The 25,862-nt window shown below is 37.9% G+C and overlaps 1 protein-coding gene across 1 annotated transcript in view; it reads right to left on the reverse strand.

Annotated features, from left to right (window-relative positions):
• Window positions 1–3,457: 3,457 nt before the first annotated feature.
• The window catches only part of SEPSECS (Sep (O-phosphoserine) tRNA:Sec (selenocysteine) tRNA synthase), a 35,976-nt gene continuing 13,571 nt past the window's right edge, over window positions 3,458–25,862 (reverse strand). Inside the window, exons 6-11 of the mRNA XM_075499864.1 lie at window positions 19,224–19,326; window positions 16,826–16,955; window positions 16,614–16,705; window positions 9,188–9,281; window positions 8,447–8,537; window positions 3,458–6,435 (exon numbers count right to left, since the gene is read on the reverse strand). Of these exons, the coding sequence (XP_075355979.1) occupies window positions 6,186–6,435; window positions 8,447–8,537; window positions 9,188–9,281; window positions 16,614–16,705; window positions 16,826–16,955; window positions 19,224–19,326 (760 nt within the window). The 3' untranslated portion in view covers window positions 3,458–6,185. The remainder of the gene's footprint in view (window positions 6,436–8,446; window positions 8,538–9,187; window positions 9,282–16,613; window positions 16,706–16,825; window positions 16,956–19,223; window positions 19,327–25,862) is intronic.

The following is a 25,862-nucleotide window of genomic DNA, read 5'->3' on the forward strand; positions in this document are numbered from 1 at the left end:
GAGAGCTGTATTTTGACAGTATTCTCTGGTGCTTGAACTGTACAGCAGGTCAAGACTTTACTATGCATACTCAGGTCCTGCTGGAGACTCACTACCTCCTCAGCTGCACAGCAAGCATCTCAAGCTGTTTCTATTTTTACAAACTTCCTAGACACTTTCCTCATCTTCCATTAAAAAAAAAAAAAGTATCTTGAACTGTATCCCAAGCCTCTCCACCCACTAAGCCATTTGCAATTTTTCTACCACTACTGAAAAAGATGCTGTATAAAAGCAGAAGCCAGAATCTGCATTGTAGCTTCATTACAGAGATCCAGGAGAAAACAATGAGAGTAGTAAGACTTGTATTTAATCAAGAGTTTATACAATACGTTGCATAATCTTTTTAAGATGCTTCTCTTTAGTTACACTTGACAGATTCTTCTTTCCTCCATAGCTACAGTCCTCATTTGATGTATTACAGACCAAACTAAGCATTCTTTCCATCCGCAGTTCCTCAGACTCCAGAAAGACTAGTTATAGGATTAACTAACTGCTCAACACTATTAGTGTCTGCAAACTACTTCTACTTGCTACATCTGCTTGGCAGTCCAGTATCAAACCAAAGCAGGAACGCTTTCGCCTGCTTGGGCACCGAATTCCCCTCCCGCAGCCAGACCGTGCCGCTGCATTGGAGCGATCCGTCAGCCGCGGTGCCGGAGCGGCACACCCTGCCCCGGCGCCTGCAGAGCTGTCACTGCACTGAATCCAGTTCAGAAACAGTTTAGGTAAGGGATGAGAATGGCTGCGAACATTTTTTCAAGAGTTTACATAGCAATATGAGCTTTATACATAGCAAAAGCCAAACACATATAACCAATCTAGAAACCTTCCAAACTGCTGGAGACCTTGTTCCTTTGTGCTCCTTGGCCATGTGCTCCTTGGGTACCCTTCGATCACAAGAAATGCGCCTGAGAAACAGCGTTGGGAGAGAACGGATCAGTAGAAATATTACCTGTTTGTCTTGAATTCCCAATGAAGTGGTGCGTTCCTACTTGGGATGCCTAGAGAAAGACTAATAATGCACACACCTCTGTGGCTGTCATGTTATTTGTACAAGACCAACTTCCCCTGCCCCAACCCAGCAGTAAGTGTAAGATGGTAGCCTAATGTTTGCAGCTCTTTGAGAACAAGTAATAGGAAAGGTAGGACCCAGCTGAAACCACTGTATCCTTTCTATTCACAGTAGGTTAAAAAAAAGCAGTTATAATTTTGCTATAGCTGACTCAGCCTGGATTTGAATCCAGGACCTAAAGGCAAATTAAATTTCACCATCCACGTTAAGAAAGCAATTCAGCTTCTGAACTGGATCAGCTTTGATGCCATGCTAAAGAATTTAGTTGAAATGTGGTATGATGAAAGACTCCTGTTCAGCAGTAGATATAATTATCACACCGATCTTAATTAGATCATGAACTCGACTTTAGGATCCCCAAAGGAGTATTGAAAGCTAGGTCCAGTTACACTGAACTTGGTCCAGAACACTGAAGCTTACCCATCAAGATAAATATATTACTAGTACTTTGATATGACAGATGCTTGATGAGTGACAGAGCAAATGCCTTTTTAACTATGATTTTTAAAAAGAATTATTAAACTGCACTAAAGTGTATGCTGTTATCTTTGAGGGAAAAAAGTATAATACATGAAAAACAATTATTACAGAGCACATAAAGCACAATTTTTCAAGCACTGGTTTCAGAACTAAAAACATTTGAACTAAGGTTCTCTCTGTGGAGAGTCACTTTGTAACCAGTTCAAGCCTTTAAACAGCTATTGTTTAAAAAAATTGTCAGCTACAGAAATTGTTTTTCCTTCAGATTCCAAATCCTGTCAGACCAGGTTGATTAAAATGTTAAAATGTTGCACTTAAAAAAAAAAAAAAAAAGGAAAAAAGGCAATCTAATCACCCCTTACAAAAGTGAAAACAGCAAGTCAATTTTTAAAGCATCACGAACAAAAGGCTATAGCCCATCTATCATTCACATATGGATTCATGTAATGATTCTTCAATTAGAATTATTATCTATACAGCAGCTGAAGACTGAGAACTGCTGATACACTGCAGATGAGAACATTTGCTAGTCTCTGGGCTCCAGCCTTTCTCAAAAAATGATGATCGCACAATATAGATTGCTCGGTTTATATGTGTATTAAGCTGCAATGCCAGCATTTACATTTGCAACATTACAATTTTGCTTTCTTAGGCTCAAGAGAATTTGCTGCATCTGGTAGATTTTATTTGCTTTGTATCTTAGGCAATCGTTACGAACAAAGTGTGAATAGGCAGTATTATTGCTCAAACAGTCCTTCGTTTTGTTCATTATCTCAGATACTACAAAAGAAGTAAACTAAGAGTGGGCCTGTGAGATGGGTCATTCAGTGTCAGTTTGCTTGCACTGTATTATCCCAGTGCTCTTTTTATAAGGCACGTCCATCTGCTCCTTCATTTCTTCCACCTATATAGATCCAGATAGCGTAAGATGCAACATCAGAGGGAAAGAAAAGCACCTCACAGAACAGTTACAGGCACCATAAGGGAGGAAAGTCACTCTGGAGATTCAGACTGCAGGAGTTTGAGGGGTCCCTGCCTCCTCAGGCACCCTGCCCCACCGCCAAAGGTTACTGTCTGCAGTAAGCCAGTATCCGTAGAATATACGTTCTGCAGAAGCGGAATGGGAAATGTGCTAGCTCTACGGCCACTGCTTCTCATACTTGCAATGCTCAAACACACCCCAGTTTCAGTATTTGTTAATACACTGTATGAATTGCAGTAGCTGCCAAGCAGACAGATCTCTCTGCTACCTCTGCTACAGGGCAGTAACTTAGAGCAGCAGACAAGGTAGCAAGAATGGTAACCTCTTAAACTTCTCTTTCTGAATCCTCAGCTTTTCTGGAATATTTCAAGTGCTTGCTCATTCCTGTTTCATGGCTGGTAACCACATGCTGTGACCTAGAAGATGATGGAGATAGGTAGCTACATAAATAGTAGCTGTGAGATAGCCTTACTAAATGGGCATCTGTTCTTGGTGTTTCTACTAAGGATTCTCGCTTTATGAATCCCAAGTATGTTCTGAAGCCCAGGTAGCCTTCCTAGAGGTCTTACTAGTAATGTGGATGCTGGAGACAGCAAGTTGGCTCTTGCAGATTTTAGAGGTATGTGGAAGCCTTTAGTGACACGTGCCTATGTAGACATTAGGAAAAGGGCTGCACAGTTAACTAAGTTAAGAAGCTTCTTACTTCACTGTACAATCTTGGAAAGATCTTCACAGAAGGCAAATACTGTTGATCTATTTGTTTTACTCTGCATAGTTTGACAAACCTATGCCCACGCTATTACCGTCTTTCACAGTACTACTTCTCGTGGGTGAGACCTGCCATAGCCATGAAATCTCCCCGTGTCCGTTATATGAAGGAAACAAAAACTCTGCTCATGGGTGTATGTTCCAAAATTATTTCACTACTTTATTATAGATATTAGTGAATAGAGAATAAGTGATTTATACTTTTCCTTGAAAAATACTTTTTATTATCATCTACTGAATCTCCTGTTTCAAATATGCCATAAATAACTGTCTTCTCCATTTACTTGAAAGTATATTGCCATTTGAATTACTTAAAATTTCATTATATTTATAGTGACATTATATAATGTTTCTGTCTCTAAAAAATGAATATTAATTAAAACTGAAGACATTTATGGGGGCAAAGCAAGCAAATAAAACTGCAAACTGGTACAACAGCTTACCAAAGTAATATAACACGAATATTTAGTTCAAGAGTTTATACATCATGGCGGGGAACATTCCTCAAAATACTTTAAATTTCCTGACTTCAGGTGGCATCACTAAGATTTGTGAAGGACTTTAATGACACACAAATTAAATTTTTTTTTTAATTAAAGCCATCATCTTAATTTTTTTTTTTTAAATAAAAAAGGGTTTAAAACATCAAAATCAAAACAAACCACTTATTCCTTTCCCTGGATACTTGTTTATAGAGACTTACTGAAATTTTCAGCTTTGATTTCAAATGGGAAACATTTCAAAGACAGGAAAAACACTACCTGAGAAAGCAGTTCAATCTATAGTAGAAGCGAGTGAATTATTTGCAGCAGACAATTTATTATGAGACCATAAAAGGCAGAGGTTTCTTCCTCCCAGAGAAGGCAACTGATGTTTTCTTTATTCAGTTTCAGGATATTATTCATCAAATACTTATTTTAGCTGCTACCATGCACCTGCCTAAACTCTCGTAACAATAGTTCTAATGTTTGCATTCTGTGACTAGTCATCTAAATCAATAATTTATTCAGGCACAGAACAGCAATATCGAAAACCAAGAAGAAAGGTATCAGTAAGGCCTTGTGGTTTTCACTGGCTGCTCCAATATACTGAATAGTGAGGCAGCGAGCTGCAGAGTTTTGGCTCTCAAGCTTGTGGAAGAGCTTTACTGACTGCAAAAACTGAGGCATAGCATGCTCTCAATAACAAAAAGGGTAAGGGGGGGAAGAAAAAAAAAGAGAGAGAGAGAGAAAGAAAAGAAATTTACATCTCCTTATAGCCACAAGGACTCAGTGGTCACGTTATATTACATTTCTCCTAGGATGTGTTTGTACAGCAAGTAACAACTGTGACTGTAGTCCAGGGAGCCGTACCTTCACAAGCTTTAATCAATCTAACGTGTAACTAGCAATAACAGTATAGAAGCAGCAGTTCAATTTAAGCTTAAGATACAACGGACCTCACTAAGTGAGAGCACCTTCATGATGATTAGCACACTATTAACTTCTGCATATTAACATCACCTCTTATATCAATTCATACTGGATAGACAGTCCTTTCTAAAGCACCACTATTTTGATTAAGCAATTTACAGAGGGCTCTGACAGATACATGTCTCAGATCCCACCAAACAAAGTAGCTAGAATACTTCCTGACATTTAGAACTCATTAATTGTGGTGTCCCAAGTATTACTACATTACTGACAGACAAAGAAAATGTCTTTGAACGTTAAGCTCACTTTGAACAGTAAATGACATAAAAACTACGTACAATGTAGTAATTGCATTTAAGAATAATTAACTAAAAGTTTTGCAACCTACAGCACTGTCACTCGGGTGATACAGAACCGTTGTTTCAGAAACAGACTCCGAATCTATTGTTTGCTTAATGAATTTAAATCAGCAACTGCACACAGCCACAGAAGCAACAGTGTCAATGGCAAGAGACACTTCAGAAATGGAAGTCTATAAATTTTAACAACAATGGACTAAAAATGCCAAAATACCCTCAGGTCTCACTGGCTCTTGAAACTGCTACGTTAATCCCACCAGGCATTCCTCCTTTTCGTGGGTCTCTGACTTGATCACCCTATCAAAGAAAAGATGAAATGGCAAAAAGAAAAAAAAAAAAAAAGAAAAAAGAAAAAAAAGACGACTATCTCTCCACAACCCCTTGCTTTCAGTATTAAAATTCCTTTGGGTTGCTGAACTATGCAAATGTTTCCAAGAGCTGAGTACTGACAGGATATGAGGTATTCTAGGTTTTTCTTGGCCACCGAGGGCTGCTTTGTTCTAAGCAGTTCTTGAGAGGTGAGAACACCTGAAAACACTCCTATTCCAACTCTATCATTTCCTCATGCAGTTTTAACATTGTATTTAGTAAGGGCTATCCCAACATTTATATAAATCTTTGAAAAGAAATGAAAAGTGGCACGTATGCTGATGAGAAACGAGATATTTTGAGAGCAGTGAAACATTTCTTGCTGGATGGTCTATACCTAGGAAGGAATTCAATCTCTGCCACAGAAAATCTTGTTAATCAAGCATTCTGTGATTTGCTGAAAACTGGTCCAAATAGTCACCCATAGACTGAAAGGCCAGCTCAAGGTCTTTATGAATGTAAAGCTTCACTTTGGCAGACACTAAGTGCATATTTGTGCTGCAAAAAACTTGTGTCTGGCCCTCTGTCTTGGAGAGAATATCACCTACTTTCTTTAAAGCTGAATTTCACCCAAGTTTCTTTTTGTTGTTGTTTTCAGATCAGGAATAAATTTTCTCCACTGCAGATTCACAATGCTAATCCAATACAAACCTGACATACTTCAAACAAAAGTGTATCTTCCTGTGCTACTAAATCTGTATCTTCTAGTCCTCAAGTTGTTCTGTGCCTGTATTAGAATTACTTATTTCATTTACACTTTTTTCTTGCTTTGCTTCTTTTCTAGAAGTCTTCAAACACTTGTCGAGTCTTTTTAGGAATACATCTACATCTTGCTTTTTAATTCCAATTGCTGAGGCAGCATTGAGGTAAGCACAGGGATAGTCATTTGCGTGCGACATAAAGCCTTTAAACGTGTAGTTATTCACTGTTTGTACAGACCCACAGGGAACAACCCTGAAACAAACAAACAAAATTGTGATTCCGTTAAAGATGCCTTGGATATTTTATGTGATACAGTATGATGAACATATTTACACAAGTTCCTATACAGTGTAATATCTGTTAACTCTAAACAAATTAAGGTAAGCAGACTTAGATCAGGCATTTTCCAAGTTAGTGCCCAAGCATCACTATGACTGACAGTAGTAGCAGATCCTGAATTAGCTCAAGTCTGTGTGCATATGCATATGTCCCTTCCCCTCTTCAGTTAAATTATTAAGGTCTTCATTACTGGTATTTATGAGATCCCCAGTGCAGGGGGAAAAAGACATCTGCAGCAAACTTTCCTATTCCATAACAAGCCCTAACTATCTGACCTGCTCTGTCTCTGACCTGGGTCTGTTTACCCCTCCTTAGGCAACCTGGTGACCCTGAGCTCCTCGGGTCACCATACTGACAGCAGCCTTATTACAGACATCTGCTTGGCATAGTGTACTGCAGTCCAAAATGTCTGGTTCAAGTGATTCAGAGGGCTCAGAATCCCAACTTCCTCCCATCCATTCCTCTCTACAGCATCTCCCTTCTCCCCCATCCTATGATGTTAACCTCCTTGTAGCAGATACGTTTTGCCACCACTTTTACCTCTTCCTCATACTAAGAACTTCTACCTATTACACCCTATTTCTCAGCACTTTCAGTACATATCCATTCCCTGATAAATCAAGACCCTAATCCACATCCTTACTTGTTAAAGGAACAACTCGCCTTGTGGCTATAGTTAAAGCCTACACAAGCAGTTAACACCGATCAATTGGTAAGAATTTACTACCTCTATAGAGACATTCCCTGCAGTTCATAAAAGAAACTGCATTTAGACAAATACCACTAGGATTAGCAGATCCTTCCTCTGTCCAAGTGCTTAGACCACAGGTTATGCAAAAGCCTGTATGCTAGTGAAGTAGGGAGTTGCTATTCCTACCACTGACAGTCAGCACAAGCAGAAGCATAGCATTTAAAATCTGCTGAAATGCCAAGTCAAACAGTGTATATACTACAAAACAATTATTTGCTTACACAAAAAAGGGAAAAATCTGAAACCTTTGTATCAGGCAAAGAATTGGAGAGTTTTAACTTTTCAAAAATTGAACCTCTTGAATAATTTCAGCCAAAGATGGCTGAAATTGCAGAACAAGCCAAGGTTAGGACAGGCAAATTAAAAAGAGCATCTAACTACAGTACATATAGATTTACTGTCATTCATCTGTGCAGGAAGTGGAATAATCCAAGCTAATGAAGCATACCTTCTGATGTGGAAACATTCAGCTCTGCTACAAAAAAATGACATTAAGTCTATGGCAGAAGTTAGCATGGCAGCAGTAATATTCAGATTAAGGAATCCTGCCAAAACAAATTTTACATCATTCTCTTCTTCTAAAAGGTTTAAACCAAAATCATTAAAAATTATTTGGCTTGCATTTCCACATACCAGTGTCTCTAAGAATAAATTGAACTCAGACTGGCTCAGGTTGTAGATTTTTAATTTTACATTTTTTATTTTTTTTAAACACAATTAGTTCTGGAAAGCAGGATTTTCTTCCATATGACAAAAAGCTATGTAGGGTATTAAAAGCTTATTCCCCTGACATCCAGCACGACCATATTTGTGCTGCAATAAACAAAACAAAGATCTTCCTTAAGTAGCTTACAACTTAACTATAAGATCAGGCAACAGCTGGAAACTAAATGAAACCAAGGGATACTAGGGAATAATGACACTAAATTAAATGGGCATAGATTATCTATTTAGCCTACCAAAGCTAATAAAGAGGGCCTCATTGCTAACTCAGGCAGGTAGACATTATTAGTAGATAACAGTGATGATGAAGGGTGTATTACTCTCTGACTCATTATTGTCAGACTGTAATCTGGAATCATGACAAAATTGGTACAAAACAAGTATTATAGGATTTCGTAAAATATAGGCTAATACAACCCCCCAAATTTCTCAAATTCATAGTATCCTCACCTTGCTCCAGAAACTTGTCTTGTGAAAAGCATAGATCCAAGCTGGGTAACAGCAGCATCATTGTTTTCATCCAGATTCTTCAGTGACATGGCTAAAGTAACAAAAGGTCAGGTTAAAACTACCACAAAGCTTCTTCTTCCCCAAAGAAGAACCACAGAGGCCAAGCTGTTTTCAAACAATAAAAGTCTAGCCAAATATTTGTGTCCAGATACAAAGAAAAAAAGAAATACGAATACATCATTTCATAATTTTTAATTTGCCCACAAGCTGTCATAGATTACTTCTTTGGTTAGACTCTATGTAAGGCAGAGATTCTGCACAGGTAGGCAATGTTACTTTGGTGTTCAGCAGAATTTTTGGTTAGAACAAATATCTTGAGTAGGAATTCCATAATCTCTTTTACAGCACTATAAGACAATGGGTAAAATAATTATACCCTAATTTATTTTTAAATCTACTTATTTATAAAGTATTACTACATGCTAACATCTTCTGCTGGCCTTGATTACAACAAGTGAGTTTGTTGGACAGGAGCAATTTTGTAAAAAAATAAAAGGGCTCAAGTCACTACTCTACTTTTATAGTAGGTTACCTTATTAGGTTCAATGGTTTCATCTCAGCCTAAGAACAATTTAAGGGAGTGTAATGAACAATGTTTAATATATAGGAACTGTACGTGAAAGTGCGTTATGAATGCACAGTATATTAGATTTTTTTTTTAAAAGATAAAAAACAAGTTACCTAAGGAAATGGGATTATGTGGTGTGTCTAACAGTCTCTCATTGTGGTTATCTGCCAGCTTCTTTAGCTCACTTGAAAGATAGGAAAACATCTCCTGGGAAAAAAGATGCAATATTTTTGTTATTAGCTATCAAACAGGGAAAATAGTACCTATTTCACAAAACTGTTAAGTCCCCATTATATCCTACAGGTGCCCAGCTGATCCTCTTCATGTGTACCAAGTAAGTGGACCAGACAATCCTCCGAAATCATTCTATAAAGGAACAGCTCAATTTCCTGAACACTGTTCTTCCCCCTCAAGCTGCTACAAAGCTCTCTATCTGGTCTAATACATGTGCTTGTGATTTCAGTCATTCTCTCAGTGGCCCTGAAACCTAGGGAGGTAAAATCTTGAAAAGATTCCCACTGCACAGCAGGTCTTACCCTACCCCACTCCTGCAAGAGCTTCCCCCTGACCCTAGGACCCTGAGCCACAGAGAATGAACTGTTACCATCACAGATGGCCATAATGGCAAATTGCTTCTTACTTTGTTTTCTATTAATATATCCCAGACTAAAGGTAGTGCATTTTGTTGCCATGTATCACACAATCACAATTACCACTAGTGCACAGACTTCTTTTTCTGTATGAGAATGGCAATACAGTCTCTTAAGGAGAAGGCTATGAGTACACGTTTGAATGTCTTTTATTTCCCACAATATATACTCTCCTGAATACTCAGCTCTGTTGTGTAGCCAGTCCTCTTCCTGGGACCAACCCCTCCTGTTCAAGCCTACTAAAAGAATGGAGATATCTGAATCTCTGCTATCACTTAATTAGATTGCACCTTTATTGTGAGAGTGTCATAAAACTGAGATTCATAAATGTTTTGGCTCAGATACAAGTCACACTGCACATAAAAGGCTGCTTCTCTTACTTCATCCCTATTTTATTTCCTCGCTCTTCCCCAGTAGTAATCTATGATAATTGCTCATGGTCTTCCTCAGTTTAATATCTTCCTCTTCACATATCAGCTCAAAACACTTATGGACGTAGTGAGAATAAACATCGTTCTTCTTATTGTATCCTTTGGCTTCTTTTCCATCCTTTTTAATGCTTAGTCTCTCATAAAAACGAGCAAAAAGATACAGATACTGGGTAGTCTTTTTAAAAGATACTAAACACCAGATTTTTCCTCTTTCTGGCCATAAAGATTGTGCTGCTCATCTGCTTCAATGTGACTGCCTGTTTAAGCATCCTCATCAATTTCTGGACCTGACAAGTGATTATTCATTCTTTAAATAGAATTGCCTCTTCTGTTTGTAGACCAGTATCCTGTTCTGACCTGTGCACTCTGACAGTTACAAATTATAGCTCGTGATTAAAATTATGTTTTTGAGCAGAATCTCTCAAAGGTCTTATGAAACCAAATGAGCTTTGTGGTAGCCAAGTTAGAAGAATGTTACAGCTTCTTTTCTTGAGCCACTGCACTGAACCCAGTCTCACTTCATGAGTGACCAAATGAACACAGCTCCTGACCTGTTCTTCCTAAAACCACAGAATGCATCCAGCCAGAGAAGAAAAAGTACCATGTTACTGTCTAAATGAATTAGGCTATTGATTCAACTATCAATAAGAGCATAAAGCTTCTGTAATACCTGGAACAACAACAAAAATTTTGGGAGGCATCTATGGTTAATTATCAGAACTTGAAATTTGTGAAAAATTATTCTTATTTTTCAGAGGCATTTGTAAATCAAGTGATTTTATGGTTTCAATTTATCAGAGTTTATTTACAGTTCACTCACAGAAGCTGAAAAACATTTATGTTTCAAAAGTTCAGACACTTTTGCCCTCCTTCTGGTCCCTCACTGAATATAAACACATTACTCATTTGTTACTTGCTTTCCACAATAAGCATCACCAATGTGTTAGCCATTTTATTAGTATTTTTTTGGAATCCAAATCATAAATTAATTTGTGCTCCCTCTGCTGGCTATTTACTTCTATAATTGCAGCAAAGTATTACAGAAATATACATAAATTGTGTCTACTATGGAGATATTATTGGTGAAATTGGAACTGAGAAAAACCTGTACAGGAACAGGAACGAATTCCCAAGTAATTAATTTTTGTGTGTTGTACCTAGGGAATTCTCTATTGCATCTCTTACAGTATTTATTACTGGAAAGACTGCAAGTTGGTATAACCAGTTACCTGCTGTATAACTGTATTAAATTAAATTAAGATTAAATCCCTAGGATACTAGGTGAGCCTTTACATACATAGGAGTTTGTTAAAACAAGGGAGAATGGATGGAGATGGCAAAAAAAAAAAAAAAAAAAAATCCAAGTATGTATTTTCATCAGTTTGACTGAAGCTACCTGAGCACAAATTCAAAACTTCTTGTTTTTACAAACAACACTATTTTGCATCTTTCCATTGGAAGCCCTCTAGATATTTTATGGTTTCAGAAGTTAAGCAGTTTGTTGCAAAATAGATTAACGGCCTTTCCAAAAAAAGGAAAAAAGCAATATTTTTGTGAGGTCAAATCTATAACCACCTCTATTATAAAATATTTCTGTTATGTGGAAAATTTATAAGCACCCTAAGCAATTACATACAAATGAGCTCTTACATAATTGATTTTCTGTGGTAGGCACTCAAGTTTTCTCCAGTGAAGCTAACTATTATGCTAAAGTTGCACTGAACAGCCCAAGCACTAAATGTCAGTTAAGTTTCATTGTTTAATTCACTCTTTCCCCTTAGAAACTTATCACAAAACCTCACCAGGCTAGTGAAATGAATGATAAACTATACGAAAATGTCTTGCACTTCTTCCGGTCTTTTAGCACCTAAAACAATAAAATACCTCAAAAATTATGAAGAACAAGTCAACAGTGGTGTATGAATCAAATGTGCCAAATGACTCAATTATTTTGACAAAATGGCCTACTTCCACATATGTATACAAAAATATTTTCAAGAAGTTTTGTAACAATTATTAAAAATATTTGAATCATACTGTATTTACATTATAAAACTATTTTTTAATAGAACCTACACTAACATGGGTGACACTTCATTTGTTGCTCCATTGTGATAGGCACTGTTCTTCTTCCAAATGAAAATAACTAGAGGGAAAGAAGTAAGGAAAAAGCCAGTAACTCCAGAGAAAAAGCAGAAGATGGGGGTACTAAATATGCCATTAGTCCCATATCAAGTGACAGAGAGACAACTGATGAAGGCCAGAAAACTTTTTGTGCGTGGTTGAAACTATCCTAGCTGGTTCTAACCACCCAGCTTACGCTCTGAGTTTGTAACATTCTGCCTTCCTCCCTCTTTCACTCCCATCTGAAAAGATGAGTTCTCCTCAGAAAACAGCCATATAGCCATTTATGGCGCTGAAGACGACACTGCAGAAGAGTAATTTTACAGCCTCGTTGCACTAGATACAGACTGCCAACTCTCATATGCTGTACCTGAGACTGATCTGGTCCCATCTTAAATCACTTTGCAGCAGCAGCTGTTTATAATGCAACCATCATAGCCTCTCTTCTGCTTTGCGTACTAGACTGACCAGCTGCATCTGACCTGTGATCTGATCAGACCACTTGGCCCACCACTTCATGCAGACAGAGAGAGGCTGCAGTGCTGAGCATGGAGACCTGCACATGCCCCAGAGAGCCCCAGCAGAAGGCTTACTTTCTTGAAATGCAGCCAAACACACAACAGAAACTACACATGTACGTTGTGTGATACCTATATATACCACATACCCCCATATATAGATTCTCTTGCATTGCAAGATTGAGAATTTTGTTCTGAATTTATAATATACTGGAAAGTTTTAAAAATATGAAAATAATTACAGAACCTTTAAAACTTTATAGCATATAAAAGTAATCTACAGAAACTGCCCAGTAAGTCTTGCCAACCTGATACGGTAACACTAATGCTGACAATCACCACACTCATATTTGTTTAAAAGGTCTTTCTTAACAACACCCATCAACACATTTTCTCTTCAGCACTTGCAAGACCTTGAGATCAGGCTCCTTGTGGGCCATACCTCCAATACATGCTTTGAGTACTTAGGCCTCTCTGAAGCTTCCATTCATACTTGGCACTTGTTTAACTACACAACACCATTTAAGATTATTACATTCAGTTAAACTATCTTGCCTCCAGCCACTCTAAAATTTGAATATGGTTCCACATATTTCACATGACGAAAATCCTTCAATACTCCCACACGTTTGACAAACTACAGTGTAGCAAACTGACTAGACCAAAAAAAAAAAAAAAAGAGTAACAAATGTCTGTCTTGTAAGAGTATTTGATTTTTTATACATTTTTAATATCCAGCATTAAATGGCTTTTTTCTTATTCTTAAATTCAATCATAAGTAGAGCAGCAATATAAACTCACAGTGAACTGTACAAATAATTTATTCCTATCAGAATAATTACATCAATGATAAACCATGAAATGTAAACCAAGTATTTTACTGAATTGTAAAAACCAAACAATTTCCTCCCACTCAGTGTGATTTTAAATATGACTCCAGTTAATCACTCTTAGAAAGTATACAGACAGATGGATACAGATACAAAAAGCTCCATCACGTCCCAAGTAACACAGAAATACATTTAAGAAAATCAGAATTATCTTGATTGTTAGACTGTTAAGGGAAGTCTAATGAGGAAATCCATAGCTGCTGAAAACAAAATCAAGCCATCACCTCTTCAATAATACCAGTATAATAATTAGTTAAATGGATTAAATGGACCACACTGGAAAATAGTTAACAGGTATTAAACCTGACATGTAGGGTCCTGAATGTAAACCCTGAATGTAGGGTCTTTGCTCTCCATCAGTTCTGAGGTGACAGTTGAAGTCTACTGTTTATGCTATTACACAGTGCAACCACTGTATTTGCTACATGTGGCCTGGTTCAGACACACAAATACATACATGAAAATAGACAGTTTTAAGACCTGGCAATGCAGAATATGGGATACAACGTTACCTGTACTGAAGAAATCAAAGGAGTCACTACAAAAACATAACCTTTACATAATATGAGTTCTTTAAAAGCAAAGATATTAACAAATTTGACTATGGATCAGCTGTCATTATCTGCATTAAAAAAGGACCTAGAAACCCCTACTGAGATCAGAAAACCACTGTTCTAAACACCACATAAACATATAAAAACGAATACTGAAAATTTAGAACAAGTGAGAAAACATTACTGTTGGTGGTCTTCTTCCATCCTTTCTCTGGAAACATCAAGGCTAAATATGACTGTTGAAAACATTCCTTATTAAGCTTTCATATATGGCCACCTTTACTCAGACACTTGGACAGCATGCGTGTGTTAGTCCCTTGCTCTTCTGCACCATTTTACTCCTTCATAACATAACATAGAATCTCATACTCTTGGACAATTGCACACTCCACAACTGCCAGCTTGTCAGAAAATCCCACTCTATGTACGTGCTCCGCTCCCTCATATAATCTCTTCCCTTCCTATATTAAACAGTTCATCCATGTAAAAGAAAAACTGGGCAGACTATTTCTTTCCTTGGTTGTGCGAGATTAAACTCTTCTCAGTAATATTCTGGTCTTTCTGGCTGGAGCTCAAATAACCTGAAGTAACACCCATGTGAATAAGGATAAGGTAAAAAGAGAAAAAAAAAAAACTTGAAGTTTTTTATAGCTGACTTTGTGTGAGTAGGTGTAGCTGCACCGATATAGAAAGGAGTACTCAATGTCAAGCTATAAATAGCTCCTGCTGGGAGCCTAATAGCTCTGCCTCTGCTTTCACAGGGCACAGGCAATAAACTATCACTATTACATTTTTACAATTCAGGAAGAAACAAATTTAAGCAAAAAAAGGTTTCTATTTCTACAGCAAATCCAATAAAAGAAACACATTTATGCCATATATAAGGCTGTGTTTATAGAGTATACTCACATTTGAAATAAAAAGACCTGAAGTTGTAAAAATATAATGCTTTATTCACTTTAGAATTCTACTTCCAAGAAAATGACATGATTAAGCTATTCATTATGACATTACAGCTATTCATTAAGACATTTGATTTACAAAAGAATTATTATTTATGACTTAGAGAATATTTATACTGCCCATTATGTATCTGCTACCAGCGTAAATCTAACATCAAAATCAGCTTTGCAGAAGACATGATAAATTCACTTGAGATGCTTTTGGAAATAAGAGTGAAGGGGGAAAAAATACAATTTGCTTTTAATGAAGACACCAACCATACATGGCAATACATACAACAGTCCAGAATAAAATGTTAGAAACTGTATTGCAATAGTGGTAAAAGTGGTAACTGCTTTCAGTGTTTCATAAGCCATGTTTTCACTTCAGTTGCACAGATCACTTCTTAGTCATTGTAAGGCCACTAACCTGGTCTGGTTTTCTATAGTCTAGCTATTCCTATGGGATCTCAATTCCAGTGCAGAATTTCTGGATGCCTCTACAAGCAGCTAGAAACAAGTCACAGCATCCAGCACTACTGCCCTGCCAGGTAATCAGAGGCATCAGCAAGCTGGCAGCAGGAAACAACTGGAACTTAGTTTCTAACTAAAATAATGGAACAGATCATGCATGATTTAAAACTATTAACTTAGCAGTACTTAATTCACAGCATTTCCTTACCTAAAACCCTCTACAAAAAGAATCCTCTGTGTTAACATATAAAGATAGCACAATCAGGCCTGTCTTATGTCCAGAATTAAGGACAACTCAGTATGCACAGGTTCCAACCTTAGACCACTTGAATGTTTGTGGTTATACCCAACATAAAACATATAGTCTGTGAGAGGCACAGAAGAAACCTAGCTCTGCATCTACATGAATACCTTAAATGACAGTATTTTTCTCTTTTTGTGGCCATGCACAGTATTTATAACCTAACCAGAAGCTGCAATTCTCCAGAGAATGTGGTACACAAACATTTTAAACGCTATCATAGCACAAAGGTACAATAGGGCCAAATAAAGAAAAGCAGAGACCCCTGGGTTACCTCTGAGAGTCCGATCTCATGCTTTAGTCCTGGAAGCAGTGTGACCATGATAACACAGCACAGTACTTCTCAGATTAAGCTTTTGTGGGCAAAATTCTACTGCATTAGTCACACTTCAGAACAAATAAGAATACTGTTCAGGATAGTACAGGCCCTCAGTTTAGCCTTCTGGTTTGGAAAACATGAAAATCATGCTTACTCATGAGCACCATTTGACCATGAAGTAATTATATCATATTGCCTTTCCAGATTCAGAGCTGTGAGCTCAGAAGAAATTCAACAGCTTTCTAGACAGAAAGTGGATTTACGACACAAAGCAGTTTTGCAACAAGACTTTGTTAACAGCTGACTTCAAGAAAGTGCTGCTTGCCAAAAAGCTCACCTTTCTCTCTTTCAGTAACTGTTTGTAGCCACTGGCACCTAGAGACAGAAGTGTAATGAGGACATCTAAAGAAGGAGACGCAGATGCTCTTCCTGAAAAGAAACCAATATACAGATTAAATTGGCAAAAATAAATTTTATGTGAAAGAAAGCTGATAATCAAGTTTTCTACAGTTATTTCATATGGATGAAATCAGTCCATGAACTAGTTACCTGGATACATTTTGCTGATCTCCTGAATGAAGGACTCACTGAAGCCAGCAATGATAGCACCACCTACTGGAACCATAAAATTTTTGTCCAAGCTCTGAACAAAAGCATCTATTCTGCCTACTCGAGCACCCTTTATCAAAAAGGAACAAAAAAAAAATTCCACAGTATGCATTAGGAAAAAGGAAACATGTGATAGCATCATGATTACACAGCAAAGTAACTGAAATAAATATAATTCCTGAAACTCTCTCAGATATTGTATTTGTGATGAAAAACTAAAAATCATAGTATTACCTTTCCTTAACATTGCTCACTGTTGTTACTACCATTGTCTGCTTACATAGTACCTTACAAATTCCTATTTTGCTATGATTTAAAACATTGATTTCAGTTCCTGCAAGTCTAAGTGTAGCATATTATCAACAACCACCAAACAGAAAACCGTTGGAATTTAATGGGAATTAATACAGTTAAAACTGTACAACCCAAAACATTTCACAGATTCTCACAGTAAAGGCTACAGGTTAATGCTTCATTGGAAAAGAAGAAGATTTTTCTTGATACATGTATAAATTTGCATTAAAACAACTGGGCTGTGACAGCACTCTTTATAGGCTGCTTGCAAAATCAAGAACCAGATAACTTCCTACAGCAGATTTCCCCGCTTCCCAGAAAACAAAACATCCTTATACCCAGCCACTCAGATATTCTTAAAGGAAAAAAATGTAGATTCTGCAGTACATCTTCAATTTGAGTAATATGCTACTGTGAACTGTACAATTAAAAAGTATGCAGCATAACAGAACCTGAAAATTGTATTAAAGAACATACATATTAAAGTATATTCAAATACATACATATTAAAGTACTACATATTAAAACCAAGAAATAGAAATAGAGGTAATAGCTCTGGTAAAAAGAGTGAAAAAAGCAGATCCAACCAAACCACGGTTATTATTTCTATGTTTTAATAGCTTAGTGCATGGGAAATGGGAAGAACTCCAAATTTGTCAGCTTTTTGATGAGAAGATGAATGCCAGCAGTTACCATTTGATTTAATTGACAGGAGACCACCAGAGGAAAAGCATGACAAATGAAATGGTTTCAAAAGCTCTTTCCTGTGATACTCTTGAAGGTTCTGTTCACACTGTGCTCAGCACGTACATATTCCTAAGTATTCATTAATAACTACTTCCTCATAGACAGTACATTTTCCATCACAGGAAATACATTTTTGTAAATAAATGTAAAACAAATCAGAGCTCAAATGTATACATTTGCATAACCAAAGAACAAACAAAATAAACCTCCAAACAACCTATCAAGAAGCAAAGAAAAAACACAGAAACCAACACAGTAACAGTTCTATTTGCAGCTTTGTAGTCTGAAAAGATTATCATTAGATACATTTCACGCAGTAAAACTCAGCAGTTCCACAGCCCCCTTCATGTCAGAATTTCACTAAACTTGTGCAAATTAAATACAATAAATATGTCCTAAGTACATTACAAATAAGGCACATGCCATTTTCTATTTCACATATCACTTCAAGTTTTGTCAAATTTCTTCAGTCTCTCAAAGTTTAGAAATGCCAACATGACATTCCTGTCATAATTATATATCAAGTTGGTGTGTGCCCAGTTAATAACGTAATGTCTTCTTAATTAGAAAAAAAATGACCCGCATATTTTAAATTCATAATAGTTCAGGATCCCCTGGATCCTGTTAAAAAACAAATCCCCCTATTGTTTTGATATAGGCAACAGAGAGAAAAGAGAAATATTGAAGAAACAGTGCAGGTACACTGCAGTGAGCAAAAATGCAAGTATTCTAAGTTTCATGGCTGATCTTAAGATATTAAGCAACCTCCTTTTCAAACTAAACAGGAATAGAAATTAAACTTTTTTGAACACAACATTGAACTTAACCCAGTTTTCTCAGCCATTCTCTGTGATGACAATATTTTAACAGTGGCATCATCTATAAAGTGTTGCTGTAGAATCTTGTACCTTCAGTTGAAAATCTGTAACTCACATCCTGTTGAAGGCTTAATCCCTATTCAAGTATGATCCATTATTTTATTTTTAGTTAATAAGTTTATGAAATATTTTAAGAACGCTTATTAAAGACATTTTTCCATTATGAGAGACACTTGAACATAAAACCTAAATAAGTTCGGTTTTAATACAGAAAAATCACATAATAGAAATAACAAATATTATTTTTAAGGTCTATTTCCCTCTACTCCACTTTCTCAGAAAATTGTTCAAATATCAGACACACATGGGATTAGTCTCAAAGTTGTGAAGCATGCGATAAAATTTGCTAGTGTTGTCTACAATCAGAGATTTACTTATACTTGTTAAAAAAATTATTATTTGAAATACACAGCTCCTACCTGCTGGATAAGATGCATACATTTTGAAGACTGAACTCCATACGCATTGTTGACAATATGGGGAATGTCATAATTAGCACAAATCACAGCCAGTTCCTCCAGTCTATGAGCATAAAATTGTGATTTAGAGAAGCATTGATAACTATAACTCAAGTTACAAGTCAGACCATTAAAAGACTGAAAGGTCTACAAGGAGGTCAGAATGAGAAAAGAAACTTTCTTGATTAGTACCTCAAGGTAGCATTTGTCACCTGAAGCTATAAAGGTTAAGAAGAAAATTCTGTTAGCTTTTACATATACTCCAAATTGTTGACCTGGGGCTGAAATTTTTCACGCTTCACTGAAAGTTTGGTCTGGAACACAGTAAACAGATCCCAAATAATTCTGCTTCAGACATAAGCATTTTTTATACTACTTTAATGATACTAACAGAGCTTTAGCTATTGACACTTTGTCCTTTTCTTCTAATATTCAACCTGAAAATGGCCTAATGGAGGTTTCAAGATGTGTCTTGGGAATCAAAAGCATCATATAACAGTAAGTCTTTACATGCTTCTGTTAATTTCAAAGAACTAATATTTCAACCCTTTGGCTGAAATCTCACTTGCGTATTTCAGGTAAACTGATTAACAGAAAAGATATTCTTCAAAGGAATGGAGAGGCCTAAAATGTCTGAATGTGGACATCAACAAATTAAAACTCTGTTCAACTGTTTACTCAGAAATAAAGACAATTCTTCACTTGCCTTTAGAAATCCCTGAAATTGCAGTGAGCTCAGCCTGGATTGATTCCTCAGTCAAACCAGGATTTATGTGGGTGCACAGGTCATTTCAGGTAGGGGCCCTCAGCATTTTAAACATACATGTACTTAGTACCCTTTTTTGAAGCACTCCAATCATGCTCTATTCTTTAAAAAAGCTCTTGATTTCCCCCAAACTTGTGACTATATTTTAGAAATAAAATCTATTTGAAAAAATAAGCTAATATATAATAATTTAAAGTGATGATAAAGGTAATATTATTAAAAAAAAAATCAGGAAACTCTAAACCTTCAATGTATTTTTACTCTACCTCCTTCTGTACAGCCTCTCACTGTAATTTACTGACATTCATATAAAATGTGACAGAGTATGAAAACATGTTCCAAGAGGTGACATTCCTTTGCATTCTATTTCTATTACAGTGCCTAGTGTCATTTTGTAATGCAAAATTCAGCTGCAAGCCTCAAATTAAATTTTCTAAACCTCAATCCTTAGGAAAACATCATCATCACTGTATTATCCCTAAAGAAATCACAAGTATTTAACGATTAGGGAACACCAGTAGTATAATGTACGTATTGATCTTCTACAGTCAAGATATTCAGCAGGAACTGCATGTGCAATAATTTTTCACATTTATCAACATCCTGAATCCTGAACTATGTAACATTAACAGAATACTTCAGGAAACATAACACTACACAGGGCAAAGTTTTTGCTTTCTGATCTGCTGATCTTAATCAGACTCATTCCTCACCTTCCAGAGACACTCAAAGGAAAACAGTTCCCCTCCTACAGGCTTCTTTTCAAGTGCAGGTAGAGAATTTCACCAAACTGGAAGCATAGAGGATGTACTGCTACGCACGTTTGCCCTTCTCACCTGAGACTTAAAGCAATAATAAGCTAGCTTCTACAAGTAGTGAAAACAGAAAAGTCTCTTAACTTTTCCTAAAAATATTCTATTGAACAATTAGATCTATATTACAATACAGGATGAGAGTGCTACAGTTTGAAAAGAATATGTGGTTATGCAAGGGAAACAAACAATTATACACACTACTTGTCTGCTTCCAAAGCTTAAAATGAACCATTAAAAGTGCTGCTAGTCATAGCAGAAAACTAAAGCATTAATGTAAGTTTGCCTACTACTTGAGTTCTTAAAAGTCACAAATAGGACTTACAGAAATATTTTCCAATTTATTCCTTCTTTCTCTCCTGTTTGTGAAAGTTCATAAAAAGAAAGCTTTGTTCTTTCTTCTAATATTAATGAAAGTAACAAGATAGAGAGTTCTGCTAAGTACATAAACTAACTGAAAATTACACTTTTTTCCTTTAGTTCTCTTTTAAATACAGTAGTTCTAGAGACAACTCACAGCAATAGCAGGTAAAAAAGACTGTCTGAGAACTGATGTCTCTCCGAGGAAGGGGGTTTATACACTAGCGAACTATTCCCATAAAGTTAAATAATACTTCAAATGAAAGCTATAGGTATACAGGCATAAAACTCTTAGTCTGACCTTTTAACAATCCTAAGCCACTTAAAATTTTAAAACACCACCACCACAACTAAACAAAGCCTTACAAATGCAAGATATTTTAAAACAGACATTTAAAATGGTACCCTCCAGAAATGCTGTACAGGATTTTCCTTCCTGTAGGAAGATGAATGTTATGGCCTTCAACAGTTGACAGTATCCTTTAAATAGAAAGTGCGTTCAATCCTCCTATATCTGTGGTATATCATAACACAGTGCCACTACCTAATAATTCATCTCTTAGTTGCAGAGGACAAAACAATCGCATGTCAAAAAGAGGAGGCAGATAAGGAAAAGATTCATTTACCCAAGCTATAAAATAGACCATTCAATTTTGATAGCTGTGATTTAAGTTAGCAAATAAATCTGCAAGTCAACTTCAAGCAATGTTCATAGTATTCTCACAGAATTATATAGTTTTAACTTCCATCTAGCAATTGGTTAACCTATGATAAATACTGTTTTTTTTTAACGGTAGGAAAACAGAGCAAAACATACCTTTACTTGCCATGTTTCAGTCAATAATGTTTCTTTCCTACACTTGCAAATATTCAACTAAATTTTCGAGATAAAGTAACTAACAAAAAAGCATGCGCTGCAGAGGAACTCTAAACACAAGTCTTTGCAATTTTGTGATAAATTAAAAATGATTAAAGTGGAACAACTGATACACCACATTTAAAACCATATTAAAAAAAGACACCTTACTAACATCTCATACTTCAGTGTCCTACATACAAGCACATAAAAATACACCTATTCAATTGTAGAACTAACAAATTTGCTTCTTGATACTTACTTCTGTAAGCAAATAGAGAAAGTAGGTTTTGTGAGTAACAAAGGTGCTCATTTTGGACAAATGACTCAATATACCAAGTGCTTTAGCCACATCTACATCAACAAGTCATTTTCAGATTGAGAAGTTTTTCAAATATTTCATAACCAAGTTACACGTTGAAATAATGTCTCAGATACTCTATTTCCCATCCATAACCATAATGTTCATCTCTGCTTCAGCTAGTGATTCAATGACATCTTCGTAGCAACTATGGAAGTTACGTATATGGACACATAACATTAGGAAAGAATGCAATGTATTTTAAGCTTCTTTTAATGGTGATTTAACAGCTTGTGCTGGTTTCAGCTGGGATAGAGTTAATTTTCTTCCTAGTAGCTGATATAGTGCTGTGTTTTGGATTTTAGTATGAGAATAATGTTGATAACACACTGATGTGTTAGTTGTTGCTAAGTAACATTTACACTGGTCAAGGACTTTTCCGCTTCCTATGCTCTGCCAGGTGCACAAGAAACTGGGAAAGGGGCACAGCCAAGATAGTTGATCCAAACTGCCCAAAGGGCTATTCCATACCATATGACACCATGCTCAGTATAGAAACTGGGGGGAGTTGACTGGGGGGTAGTGGTCGCTGCTCGGGGACTGGCTGGGCGTCGGTTGGCGGGTGGTGAGGGGTTCTGTCACTTGTTTATTTCTCTGGGGTTTGTTGCCCTCTCGCTCTCTTGTTGTTTTCCTTCTCATTACAATTTATTATTATTATTATTTTTTGTTCCAATTATTAAACTCTTCTTATCTCCACCCACAAGTTTTCTTACTTTTGCTCTTCCGATTCTCTCCCCCATCCCACCGCGGGGGCAGGGTGAGTGAGCGGCTGTGTGGTACTTAATTGCCGACTGGGGCTAAACCACAACAGTCCTTTTTGGTGCCCAATGTGGGGCATGAAGGGTTTGAGATAATAACAGATTAACCAGAGCGTATTAAGGAATTTAGATCTGTTAGTAGTTGCAGGCCACGATATTGATTCATCTGTTCTTGATATTGGTTTACTTAATCTGCACCATGCTAATTTTTTTGCTGTACATGTTAAAGATCAGTGTTGGTTTTTGCAGCTTGCTGTGCTCTGCTGTGATTAGTGATGTTTTGCCTGGGAAATTTCTTATTAAAACAGTGACCTTGAGTTTACTTTGGTATCTAAGTTTCGTACTGAAGCCATTGCTGTACGTCGGGTACCACCTCGTGGAGACAATTAGCAATTACACTTCTTCCTCCGGGAGGTTTTTTATGGATGTGTCCTGGTTTCAGCTGAGATGGAGTTGGTTTTCTTTATAGTGGCTGGTATGGGGCTATGTTTTGGATTTGTGCTGAAAACAGTGTTGATAATACAGAGATGTTTTAGTTGTTGCTGCACTAGTCAAGGACTTTTCAGCTTCCTGTGCTCTGCCAGGTGCAGAAGGAGCTGGGAGGGGACACAGCCAGGATAGTTGATCCAAACTGACCAAAGGGCTATTCCATACCATATGACATCATGCTCAGTATATAAAGCTGGGGAAGAAGAAGGAAGGGGGGACATTTGGAGTGATGGCGTTTGTCTTCCCAAGTAACCGTTACGCGTGATGGAGCCCTGCTTTCCTGGAGATGGCTGCACACCTGCCTGCCCATGGGAAGGAGTGAACGAATTCCTTGCTTTGCCTTGCTTGCGTGCGCGGCTTTTGCTTTACCTATTAAACTGTCTTTGTCTCAGCCCTCGAGTTTTCTTACTTTTGGTCTTCCGATTCTCTCCCCCATCCCACCAGGGGTGAGTGAGCGAGCGGCTGCGTGGTGCTTAGTTGCCGGCTGGGGCTAAACCACAACAGTCCTTTTTGGCGCCCAACATGGGGCTCAAAGGGTTCAAGATAATGACAGATTTGATTGGAATTTTGATTGGAATTGATTTGATTGGAATGACAGAATGATTGGACTCAACCACTTCCCTGGGCAGCCTGTTCCAATGCTTGATAACCCTTTCAGTGAAGAAAAATTTCCTAATATCCAGTCTAAACCTCCCCTGGCGCAACTTGAGACCATTTCCTCTTGTCCTATCACTTGTTACCTGGGAGAAGAGACCGACCCCCACCTCTCCACAACCTCCTTTCAGGTAGTTGTAGAGAGTGATAAGGTCTCCCCTCAGCCTCCTTTTCTCCAGGCTAAACAGTCCCAGCTCCCTCAGCCGCTCCTCATAAGACTTCTGCTCCAGACCCTTCACCAGCTTTGTTGCCCTTCTCTGGACACGCTCCAGCACCTCAATGTCCCTCTTGTAGTGGGGGCCCCAAAACTGAACACAGTATTCGAGGTGTGGCCTCACCAGTGCCGAGTACAGGGGCACGATCACTTCCCTAGTCCTGCTGGCCACGCTATTTTTGATACAAGCCAGGATGCCATTGGCTTTCTTGGCCACCTGGGCACACTGCTGGCTCATATTCAGGTGGCTGTCAACCAACACTCCCAGGTCCTTCTCTGCCTGGCAGCTTTCCAGCCACTCTTCCCCAAGCCTGTAGCGTTGCATGGGGTTGCTGTGGCCCAAGTGCAGGACCTGGCACTTGGCCTTGTTGAACCCCATACAATTGGCCCCAGCCCATTGATCCAGCCTGTCCAGGTCCCTCTGCAGAGCCTTCTTCCCCTCGAGCAGATCAACACTCCTGCCCAATTTGGTGTCATCTGCAAACTTACTGAGGGTGCACTCGATCCCTTCATCCAGATCATTGATAAAGATATTAAACAGGACTGTCCCCAACACAGAGCCCTGGGGAACACCGCTTGTGACCGGCCGCCAACTGGAGTAAACTCCATTCATCACCACTCTTTGGGCCCGGCCATCCAGACAGTTCTTTACCCAGCGAAGAGTACACCCATCCAAGCCATGAGCAGCCAGTTTCTCCAGGAGAGTGCTGTGGGAAACTGTGTCAAAGGCTTTACTGAAGTCTAGATAGACAACATCCACAGGCTTTCCCTCATCCATTAGGCGGGTCACCTTGTCACAGAAGGAGATCAGGTTGGTCAAGCAGGACCTGCCTTTCCTAAACCCATGATGGCTGGGCCTGATCCCTTGGTTATCCTCTACATGCCGTGTGATGGCACTCAGGATGATCTGCTCCATCAGCTTTCCCAGTACCGAGGTCAGGCTGACAGGCCTGTAGTTCCCCAGGTCCTCCTTCCAGCCCTTCTTGAAGATGGGCATCACATTAGCTAATCTTCAGCCAACTGGGACCTCCCCAGTTAGCCAGGACTGCTGGTAAATGATGGAATGGGGCTTGGTGAGCACTTCTGCCAGTTCCTTCAGTACTCTCAGGTGGATCTCATCAGGCCCCATAGACTTGTGAGTGTCTAAGTGGTGTAGCAGGTCACTAACCATTTCCCCCTGGATTATGGGGGTTCCATTCTGGCCCCCATCCCTATCTTCCAACTCAGGGGACTGGGTACCCAGAGAACAATTGGCCCTGCTATTAAAGACTGAGGCAAAGAAGGCATTAAGTACCTCAGCCTTTTCCTCATCCTTGGTCACTGTGTTCCC

This window comes from Mycteria americana, chromosome 4, assembly GCF_035582795.1.
Source record: "Mycteria americana isolate JAX WOST 10 ecotype Jacksonville Zoo and Gardens chromosome 4, USCA_MyAme_1.0, whole genome shotgun sequence".
Lineage (NCBI taxonomy): Eukaryota > Metazoa > Chordata > Aves > Ciconiiformes > Ciconiidae > Mycteria > Mycteria americana.